Source organism: Poecilia latipinna, unplaced genomic scaffold (assembly GCF_001443285.1).
Source record: "Poecilia latipinna isolate Pla-1442-1.1 unplaced genomic scaffold, P_latipinna-1.0 Scaffold1659, whole genome shotgun sequence".
NCBI classification, from domain to species: Eukaryota; Metazoa; Chordata; class Actinopteri; order Cyprinodontiformes; family Poeciliidae; genus Poecilia; species Poecilia latipinna.
Window position 1 is genome coordinate 18224 of NW_015114275.1, and position 11828 is coordinate 30051.

The 11828-nt window shown below is 38.7% G+C and overlaps 1 protein-coding gene across 1 annotated transcript; it reads right to left on the reverse strand.

Annotated features, from left to right (window-relative positions):
- Nucleotides 1-7542: 7542 nt before the first annotated feature.
- LOC106964343 (FAM3 metabolism regulating signaling molecule D) lies at nucleotides 7543-11548 on the reverse strand. Its single transcript, XM_015059822.1, has 9 exons — nucleotides 11381-11548; nucleotides 11213-11302; nucleotides 11086-11118; nucleotides 10847-10970; nucleotides 10697-10755; nucleotides 8170-8220; nucleotides 7991-8075; nucleotides 7782-7908; nucleotides 7543-7676 (listed from the first exon to the last, which is right to left on the reverse strand). Exons 1-9 carry the CDS (start codon nucleotides 11391-11393, stop codon nucleotides 7584-7586), a joined length of 675 nt encoding a protein of 224 aa, XP_014915308.1. The 5' UTR covers nucleotides 11394-11548; the 3' UTR covers nucleotides 7543-7583.
- Nucleotides 11549-11828: the final 280 nt, after the last annotated feature.

Sequence of the window (11828 nt, forward strand, 5' to 3'; positions counted from 1 at the left end):
CAAACCCACTTGATCCTTGCGGGATGCGAAATAGTGAAGATCCTGGACCCTGGGAAGGTCAGAGCTCTATCAAAACACAACACAGGACCATCTTTCATCACACATTCCCACCTAAAGACAATTTCATCAGAAGTGCATGAGAGAACCGTACGTACACACCACACCAACCTCCTCCTGATGGTGGTCACTTGCTTATATCACACACTGCTGCAGAACGGTGTCCAGTTCTTCTTCTTTCATGAGTCGATCCCATATACTCGACTCCAACTCTTCTGTTCAGCCCACATATGTATTTTCCTTCCTTGTCACGGGACAATTTAGGGAGGATAAACTTAAAGGGTACATTACCTGAAGCACTGTTTCAAACTAGAAAAAAAAATGGATACATTCTATGAATTTAAAGTATATCTGGAGAAAAAAAAATGTCTCAAAAGGGTCATAAATGAGCATTACAACAGTTTATAGATCTTAATCATCACAAGTACACTATTAGCCATTCAAATGTAAGCACTCACTTCATATAACTGAGATAATTGGACATACTTTCACAAATTTCAAATGTTGACCTTCATAAAAAGTCTTGCTTTTGTTTTAGCCATCTCTACTTTCCTCCACGGAGGCATGGCGACCTCCACTTTCCCTTCCCTCTTGTTTTCTCCTCTCCAAAGCTCTCGTGTGTCCAGAGTGTCCTTCCTGGCCTATTCTCCTCTCTGAAAAGACAGCAAATTCCAGGATTTATACAAATAATAAAACTTGCCTGCGAGTATTTATGACTTTCAGTGTGTATCTGTCCAACCTCTTGTGTGTCATCCGCGGTTATTGGCGGAGTGTCTGCAGGTTGTTAAATGACAGGGAGGTCTGTGGGGTCTGATAAAATCACTGCTTTCTGCCTGGCAGTGGAGCTGAGATAAAAGAGACAAAAACTGTTGGTATTCAATCACATGTTAACATAGGTGAATCTGCACCGTAATGCGATATGTTCACTATTATTGTTTTACTTTTATGTAATGAATATCATATTGGGCTAGCTGTTAAAACAGATGTTTTTACATACCTCTTGAAGCTGTTTTGAAGGGGAGAATAATATTGAAAAGTTTAAAAATGAATCATTGAGTGGAGTTTGAGTGATAAATACGATATTTAAAATGTTTATTGACTTTATTAACCCCCCCTATCACTATACTTATTTTTTTTTTTTAATGCTAAAGTGGAGATAAAGATGGTTGACAGAGCTGGATTTAGTTTTGCGGCGAAGCAGTGCTGAAATGTTTCTTATCTTGCTTCTTCAGATTCAATTTAAAAAAAGCAAATGCAGAAGATGTCAAAAATGACGAGTTCACAGTTGTTTTGGGTTTCCTTTTTTATTGTCTTTGAAAAATAGGCAGTTGTAAAATTGTGTGGGTGAGTTATCCTTCGACGAGCTGCTGGTTTTATAATGTGAAGTTTAAAGTCAAAACAAAGAAGTGGTTTGATATTTAGATGAGAGGTGCAGTTTCAGGGATGAAGTACAGATTAAAGTGACCCAAAAGAGAATGAAAACACAGCAATCCTTTTCAGGTTGGAGCTCCTGTGAACAGACTTGTTAAGGTGGCCTAGTTTCAATTTGCTACAAGGTCAATATTGTGACAAACGACAAAAGAGAATGCCAAGGAGTAAAACTGTTTCACAGTTTCAAAGCATGAGGTATTTATTCATGGGGAGAAACATTATGCTCTTTTTGTCTTTAAATAGTTACATATAGGTAAATCTAAATATGTTATTTTTGTGGAACAGACATTTACTCTTTGGGATATACACTGCTCAAAAAAATAAAGGGGACACTCAAATAACACATCCTAGATCTGAATGAATGAAATATTCTCATTGAATACTTTGTTCTGTACAAAGTTGAATGTGCTGACAACAAAATCACACAAAAATCATCAATGGAAATCAAATTTATTAACCAATGGAGGCCTGGATGTGGAGCCACACACAAAATTAAAGTGTATATTTTATAAAGTGAAGATATAAAGTAGATTCAACATACATGAAATAAAACATGTCAATGATACAGCTTCGGTTCTTGCAGTCGATGTGGTTCTGCTGGATTCTTCAGACCAAACTTCCATCTAACACCATATCAAAATAGAAACATCCATTTTAGTATCTAAGTAATCCATGATTAATTAATTTAATGACTACAAATGTATATAAATAAAAAATAGCAACAACACTAGTATTGATGCTGACAATAGTATTCATTATCACATATTATATATGTTAGCATTAATAAAAAAAAAAATACATCAAATTACTTAAAAATGCAAACACATTAAATATCTTTCTTTTAACACCTCAGGCACTCGTACTTAATATCTTTGGATATTTCAAAACTCGAGTGTGCAAAAACGCTTTAAATAAACGAACTAATGAAACAAATACATAATTTCACACAACAGCGGCACATGCCAATGTTATAATGATGACATACAAATGAAGCCATTGGTGCTCTACATGTCCGGTGAAGCGAGCGCCCTCAAGGTGAACAGCTACCTCATTAATGAGGGGATCAAACAAAAACTACTCTGATTCCTACTGAGGTCCTCATTTGATGGAGTTTGAGCAGAATTAATTGACGGGAGAAAAAATCACTCCCCCTGTGGGACACAGACAGGACAGCTGAATAAACTGTTTCCTTCTGCCTTTGTTGTCTGATAATAAATTCATTGACTGTGCTGTAACAATGGGAAAGCAAGAGACAGGGCACTGGGGAAAATGTAACTGGAAAAGCAAGTTAATGATTTCTGAAGATGTAACATTTTGATTGTATTCATTTTAAATTTGACAGGAAAAAGGAAAAAAAAAAAGATCTGTTTTAGGCTTAAAATGTGGGATATTTTATGAATATTATTAAGCCTGAGAAGTAAGGTTTCAGCTTTGAGTTAAAGACTGCAAAGGGACATTTTAAGACAATGTTCCTGAAAGAAAACTGTAAAATATCTGTCATTTAATTGTCTTAGCTTTATTCAGAGAATCAAGAGACCTGAAGAAACATGTTAATAAATGCATTATTAGCTTTATAAATGTGAGGATCTTTTCCATCTCAAACCTGGTCCTGAAGTTCACATCCGAGAGTCGGCAGTCTGCACCTCTGCTGCGCTCAGGTTGAGGGGACACGGGCCCCAAGAGATCTAAAGGCCCCTCCACCACTGAGACGTTAACTTTTCACAATTTCTGATTCATTTTTCACCTTTCAGCACTTAAGAGTTTCTGAAACTTCCTCTTTCCGTACTTCTCATACTTCTGCTGCCAGCTCAGATCGCTGCATCCATCACCACCGGCTTCATTTCAGGTTTCCCAGCGGCTGCGGTCAGCAGCTGGAAATCCCAGAGGACCTTAAGCTGGATCATTCCTGACCAAATCTTAAATTCTTAGGTCGTGGATATAAAAAAAAAAAGTGCCCACACTCCCTGATGAAATGCTACATTTTTGGTCAGATATAATGAGGTCATTATAAATGATATCGACGCTTTTTCCTGCTTTGATCTGCTGTACGTGTATAACACGCAGTTCAACTGAAAAACATGTAAATCAGTTCTGCGGAGAAGGTTTTTTGACTTTTTCATCATGTTTTATTAATTTTCCTCTGGTTTTGTGTGAGGCACTTTGTGCTTTTTTTTCTTTTAAAGCTGTCTGATGAATAGAATGTATGTGCCTATTTACTGGCACGTGCTATGAACTTCAGCTGGCTGTCATCAGCCTTCAGATCATGTTGAGCTCTCTTTCTATCAGTTTCATCTATTTACTTGGTTTGTTTTAACAAAAGCAGTGCACTAACTGTTTAATGAATCATATCCTACACACATACGACAAGATCTGTGCTTCAAAATGCCAAAGGACCCTTTTAAAAAATAAAACAACAACAACAACAGCAGCTTCATAGAAAGGCGGTTTAGGTGTTAACATCGACGTGACTGCAGAAGTAATTTGTGCGCTGAAAACAAACAGAACAAAGCACGAGAGAAGATTCTGAACTGCTGGGCAGCTGAGATCCATCATCAACTAATTAAAGGAAAACATTTAGTTTCAGAACGGCAGAAGTTCGTCTTCCTGACTTCCCAAATGGCTCCGAAGAGCTATTAGCAAAAGGCATGATGAAAAGCGGTTATAAACGCCTGTACATAAACAGCAACTTTCTTACAAAATGAGTTGTGCGGCGCAGAAAATAATCCTGTTTCTCTATAATTTGCTGCCATCACAAACGCTCCGCAGTGTCTACTTTACATCATTAGTTGGATTTCACGAGACAGCAGCAAATGATCTAAATAGAAAAAGAATCTATAAAAGCGCGGAAAGGTCTTTAATGGTAGCATCAGTGCCAGCAGCTGTTTGGTTGATGAAGGGGGAGTCCTGCTGTTTGGCCAGTCTCACACAGAGGATATTGTGCTGAGAGGAATTAATAGGACATGACAGCATAAACAGTCCCTGAGGCCCACTGTTCGGCGGGCATCTTTTCAGTTTGATAAAGACCTGTTTTTGGTCCGATTATTCACTTCCTTTGGGGAAACGAGCAGAAGTGAGACACAGAGAGCAGAAAAATGTGAGTTAAACCTAAAGCATTTGCTTTATAACTTTAGAGAAAGAGGTTTTGTCACATAGGTTATGCTTGGTTATCCTGATGTTCCTGAAGAATGACTCACATGATGTGTTTCATGAGGAAGTCAAGAGAAAACTCACCTGTCTATGGGTCACTGCCACGTTCTCAGCATGAATCAGGAATTCAGCGACTGGTCAGAGACCTGCTGGGTCTCTGGGTGGAGAGAGTCCATTCACCCATTCATTTCTGTCTGCTTATCTGAGGTCAGGTCGCAGGAGCTACAGTTTCCGAGTGGGAAAACCAAGACATCCCTCTCCACTGGGGAGGCCCTGCTGTTCCAGGGCCAAAAGGGGGAAAAAAAAATCCATCCAAAATGTTCCGGATCCGCCCCGGGATCTCCGTCCTGCAGGATGTCCACAAATCCAGCAGAAGAAAAGAAATGCCTAAAAAATGTTTCTGCTCCAAACTTCTGAATGGATCAGCTACTAGAAAGTTACATTTTTCAACTAAGGGAGAAATGAAATAAATAAATAAATACATAAACGTTATTCTGTTCTGAACTTTTTTCAGACACTTGTATCAGCAAGTGAGTTTCTACAGTTCACTTGAGGCAATTCTTTCTTTGCTGCAGTTGCCAAACAAAAAAGATAAATAGAAACTTTTTCAACCAATAATTATCCTCCCAGGAAAGCAGCACTCAAAACAAACAGGTTACATACAGGAGTTTTGGATTCTGTCAGAATCTGAATAAATTCAGGAGAAAATTGAGTTTGATCTTTTGAATTTATTAAAGAGGCAAAGTTAGGCCATGCAGTATCTTTCAGAGTTAGGTTTTGAAGATGTTTTGACATCTCATAAGCACAAAAAAAAAGAAAAAAAAAAAACTCCATGGCATTGCTAAAACATCAAAACGGTCCTTCAAAAAGTCTCGCTGAGACCCTTAACCCAGTTACACAGTGTAAAAAATTCACTCAAAGATATTTGTCTTCAAAGAAGTCCAAAAATGATCATCTAGATAAGTGTTCAAAGTCACGACGATTCAAAAAGATCAAAGTATGACTCAGAGACTATCCAAAAAACAGTTAGAGGAGAAAACACAGAGGGCATCAAAAGACAGACAACGCTTTCCCACATGGACTTCATTTTGCTGACTGTAAACAAACCGATGCTCTTTATTCCCAAAGAGATCTATTTTTGCCACATTTCAGAGAGACTGGCTCATTAAAACAAACATTAATTTCACATTTCTGGGCTGCTGTTACAGTACGGGTGTCTCCTTTGGCTTCTGCTCATGAAACCTCTCCTGTTTTCCACTCCGCTCTGTGCACAGCTCGTTCATGGTGAGTCTCAGGCAGACAGCGGAGACAGCCTCAGGTCAGCCTGAAGCTGTCCGAAAGCCTTCTGAGATGATCCACACTAAACCTGAGTTTTGTCTTTCCTGGATAATAATGCCAACTATTCCAGAAGGGATTCAGAGTCCCTTGCAGCCTTATGTTTTGCCATCACTGTTGTGGAAGTGAAAACAATTTGAGATGAAGTGTCAACATGTTAAACACTTGCCAATACTTGTCTTTGTGACACAAACATACATTACTTTCTTTCAATGTAATGTTTAAAAGTCCCCATGTTTCACTCATGTGATAAAAGTGTTTTAGTTTTAAAATATTGACACACGGGCCCAAAATGATTTAAGAAAAGATAATTACAGAAAGTAACTGTTTTTATTAACGTTTTAATAAAAACTGAAATTTGAAAAATGATTTCTGTCCTCAATCACTTGAAAGCAACTTTTAATGTGATTGCAGTAATCCTAACTTCATGATTTCATATACCGAGGAGAAAGTCTTTGAGGTTGGAAGGACTTCCAGCCATCACCCTAATCTTTAGCTCAAGCCACAGATTCAAGCCGGGACTCCACTTTTTCCACTCGGAAACATTTATCACGTTTAGAGTCAGAAGGGAAATGTTTTAATAAGATAATGTTGCTTTAAAACCTAAATCAGCCAAAGGTATGAATCATTTGGGGATTTAGCTGAATGTTACAAAACACTAACAATATTTAATAGGAAAAACAAAAACACTGCAAATATATTGCTATCGTACACATTTTTACATGTTCTAGTATTGTTGAGTACAGTGAAAGAGGTCTCAGTGTTAACGTTTACAGAGTCTTTCTAGATGCTCCTTTCACCTTTCCAACTCATTCCCCTTGGTGCTCTACTGCTTCAGTTGCCCCAGCAATTTAACAAATGACCTCTGGGCACTAAATGACCCAACCCAGCAACCTATTGGTACGACTAAGGAACATATCCAGAAGGCAATCACACCGAAACAACAGATTTTTTTATTTTTTTTGAGCATCCTGTTATCCAAAATTTTGCTTTATAATGTTCTTAAGTTTTGTCAGATGGCAAATCTTCAACTTTTTCATGTGCATCCCTTATCTCCCTCAGCAGCTGAGAATCACTATGTCCATTATTTCCTAATCCTTCATTTATGTCCTGAGAAACATCTTTAGGGTTCTGACTTTTTGCTCCCCTGACCAAGCTCCTCTGTGCCGCCTACAGGTCTTCAGACTTACATAGTGAAAAAAAGAGAAAATAAATAAAATTCACCGACTGCTTCATGCGCAATTGAACTAATCTGAAAAGTACAGCCTAATAATGAAACTATGCTTGTTTGGTTTTGTTTTTTTTGATGCAGGAACCGGTGCTGGTGTTCAAGTATTTCCAGGAACAGCACATTACCAGTATTGCTAAAACACAACCATTGATGCATGATGTCCACCTCATTGGACAGGTGATTTATTCCAATCCTCCAAGTATAAAATGAGAAGATAAAATTTTTGAAAATTAATGCAGATTGTTATTTTTATTTTTATTATTTTTTTTGCCCGCAAGGATTTTGCACAACAGAGTGTTTTGTTGAATTCTGCAGAATAAAATACTTTCCATAGCTTCAAGTCTTTTGCAAGGAAATCTTCAAAGTCCATTTATGAAAACTTTTAGACACCTATGGTCCTTGGGAAACAGCCGCCCACCTCCACCATCCCTGGCCATCCATCGAAAATGTTTGTTTCCTTATCGTTCTCAGCTCGCTACCGGAGGCAGGAAGAGAATAAAAGAAAAAACACTTGTTTTATGTATTCTGCTTTTCTGGCACAAATACAACAAATAAAGTGACACAGACAGGGTCCACTGACCTGCTCAAAGAAGCTTTTGATTTTTATCCCCGTTCTCCCAGCAAACACCCAGTTGTCTCTCCGCTTAACAGAGCCGATCAAAGTGCTTCCCATCTCGACAAACATCTGCCTTATTTCATCTGTCATCCTGCAGCAAATGAGCAGAAAAGGCCACTGTTCTGTGACCCTGGATCGTTTTTAAATGTTGGAAAGTTTTGATTCGGGCTTACTTTGTTGCTGCATCATCAAAGGAGGCCACCAGCACAATCATTCCTGGCTTTATCTCGTTCAGGTATGCCAAGATGTCTGCCGAGTCTGATATGGAATTCAAATTTGGAAAGAAAAGAAACTGTGGCGCTTCAATAAAGCTCAGCGTTTGAAATGTGTTAAACAAATTGTCATTACTTACTTCCACTAATCATGTTAAGATGGCCAAACTTTTCTACAACTCCATTCTCACCTATTTGTGATAGAAAAAAAAAAAAATTATATACTTATATATATATATATATATATATATATATATATATATATATATATATATATATATATATATATATATATATTATTTACTTTTTATTTACAGTAATGGGAAAAATAGTCAGAAACAGACCATTCACATTGACTGCTTGACTATTATTGCAAAGCCTTGAAGCAATATATAGTGTTTTACAAAAGTATTCATACCCCATTTTCACCCTTTTTCACCTTACAATCACAAACTACAATGTATTTCATTGGGATTTTTTGTGCTGGACTTCGACAAAGTGGCACATAATATTGAAGTGGAAGGAAAAAGATTCATGATTTGAACTTTTTTCCTCATAAAAATGTAAAATATTGCGGTGTGGATATTTATACTGCCCCCTAAACTTAGACTGCCCTCAGAATGAACCCATACAGCAAATACAGCCCTCTTCTGTGCAATTTAATCTCAGCATAACTCCAGTTTTTCTGTGAAGGCCTCAAAGGTTTTGTAGATAATGCTGGTGATCAAACGTCATCATGAAGATCAAGGAACACGTCGGGCAGCACCGGGATGAAGTTGTGGAGAAGCTTAAAGCAAAGTTAGATTAAGAAATAACATTTCAAGTTTCGAACAGGGAACATCATACAAAAATGAAAAGAGAATAACACAATTACCAACATACCAAGGCATTACTTAAAGACACGTTGCATGCTCGTCTGTGAGTCAGGGTGCCAAAATCTTTCCTCAGTCCTGGTCTGTCGACAAGAAGGTACAACATTTGCATTTCCTGAGATTGCTTAGAGGGAACGGCATCTACCAGAAGCCGTTGATGACCTTCCACCGATCCTCCACAGAGAGCATCCTAACCCACTGCGCCTCGACGTGGTTCAGCCACTGAACTGAGGCAGATTAGAAGAGGCTCCAGAGAGTGATCAAGACAGTGCAGAAGATCATGGGCTGCCCTCCGCCTTCTTTGAAAGGCATTTGCACTTCTTGTTGCTTCAGGAGAGCGAAGCACATCATCAAAGACGGCACTCATCCCGCCTACCCCCTGCTTGACCTGCTGCCCTCCGCCAGGCATTAGAACCAGGACAAACAGACTCAGGGACAGTTTCTTCCCACAAGCCATTATCATCCTGAATGCACCAACCCCCATTTCCCTCTAGGTCAACAGACAACAATGATACAACCAAACATTTTGCATGCAACAACCTTTCAAGTGGAACAAACTTTGTTATTTTATTTATATTTTTGTATTAAGACTTTTCACTTTAAATCTGTTGACAGGAGAACTTAACAAATATCGCAACCACAATAGTTATTGTTGAAAGAAAGTCCTCTGGTCTAAAGTTTACTACACAGAAAATATGTGGAGGCACTCTGGTCAGATGAGACCTAAACTAAACTCCTTGACCTACAGGCAAAAACTGATGTGTGGATAAAAACCAAAGCCTAATTCCGCTCTGTTCGCTCCGCCATCTGCCGAGTGAATTCATCTAACTCATCCAGTTCATCTTTACCTGTCCACAACAGTCTGGCTATGTGGGCCAGCAGGGGTAGTAATTGCCTCAGTCAGACGGTGACACCAAATCCACAGCGGATATAAAACATGAAGGGTCGGATCATAAGCAGAAGAAAAACAACAACAATTATGTTTACTTTGAAGAAGTACAGTGAGGAGCAATGTGTTGTTGTGTGGACAAGGCATACAAAAAAAAAAAAAAAAAAAGAAGCGGGTTAATATTCTCGTCATTTGATCCTTTCCTTTCTTCTGCTCTTCCTCTGAGTAGACAACACATAGTAGCTAACATACTATTGCCCTCTCAGACGCTGGAGTGAAAACTGTAAATCTCTGAGTGGAAGGCTTTTGTTCAGCTGAGCTAAAAATAGCATGATTAGGAGTTTGTCATTGAGGCTCAAGCAGCGAATGGACACTGAGTTTTATCTCAAGCTCTCAACACACCCCGAACACAATCCCTTGCCGTGAGGAATTGTAGCGGAAGTAACATTCTGTGGAGACGCATTTTTCAAAAGCAGAGTTGATGAGATGCAAGACGGAGCTAAATACAGGGAAGTTCTGAAGGAGAACCTGTCAGACTTAAGTGCAATAATATTCACGGGTTAGATTGTCCTAATCAAGGATCCTGCCGAAATCTTAAGACAGGAAAACTTGAAAATTCCTGCTTGCACACACCTTTCGTTCAACCTTGGGAATCTAGACCTGAAGCAAAATGTGATTCTTTAAAACATTGAGTTGATCAAGTAAATTTTGTGTTTGTAACATGACAAATCAGTGGGTGTTAATACTTTTGCAAAGCACCATATTTCTGCAAGAATAAACCTATAAGCCCGAAACCATTCAGGTTAATCCTTTTATAAACAATCGACAATAAACATTAAGACATCATGACTTTACACAGACAGCTTGTCAGCATGCTGACTCCTATATTTATAAATCAGAGTTTACCATTTACCACCACAATGTTTAGTCCTCGTCCCACATTGTTCATAATGTGACTCATGATGCTGTTGAGACACAGATGACAATTGATTTTCACAGGAGGGTCGCAGCCTTCGCCGGTTCAGCATGCGAATCTGAGACCACATTCATACATACTTTTTACCATCAAAGCAGATTTTTGGACCGACTACATTAGCAGCTCCACTCTGGATTTTAAAAGCAAAGTGGTCCGAAGGACAGACTGCAGAGAGGCTGCACTTTGGTACTGCTTTAGCTGGGCCTTAAAATGTAAATTATACATTAAAAAAAGAACTAGGTTACCACTTTAATACAAATTGAGTATAAAACTGACTTGATTTCAAGGCTAGCAGCAAAAATGTGAATTTCTGACTCACCTGTTGTGGATGTTGTGTGAATTTTATTGAACCCTGAAATAAAATAAAATAAAATAAAGATGTATGGCATTGACAAGAGATCACTACTCAGCTTTAAAGATTTAAGAATAGAAATAAATCATCTCACCAAGAACATTGTGTGCCTTCTCCTGTGCATCAAATGATGTCAGGAAAAAGATTAGAAGGAGCACAATCACAGCAGTGAGGGTCAGGGACGCTGCCAAGAAAGAAGAAAGACACGTGAAGATCACGAGTCTCAGAAGCAAAACCTACCAGTTTTAAAATAAACCCTCACTTCGATCTTTCATTTCAGCAACAAACCGAAAGACTGATCTGTCAAAATGAATCCTTTCAGGTGTTCTTCATGCGCTCATTACGCAAATAAAACTGGCGCAGTGCAGCGTTGGTGTCATCTTATCTGTTGCAGACGTTCCCCGAAAAATTCCCAGCAGCCAACTCTCGTATTTGTGCAAACAAAAAGGGGGAAAAAAAATGTGTCAAGGCTCCTAGAGTTACAGAAAGACCAGGACGTGGCATTAACAACACACACACACACACACACGTACATACCACACCCAGTGTGAACCTGATGGTCAAGTTTCCCTTCTCAACCTAAAGAAAGTTTACTCAAGTATCAAACTACCGGGTACACTGAATCTACCGTGCAAATAGGCATCTGACAGCGGAAGAAAGAAAAGACAGAACAGTAAAAAGGGAGGTGGAAAAAAGGGGCCAAAAGCCTC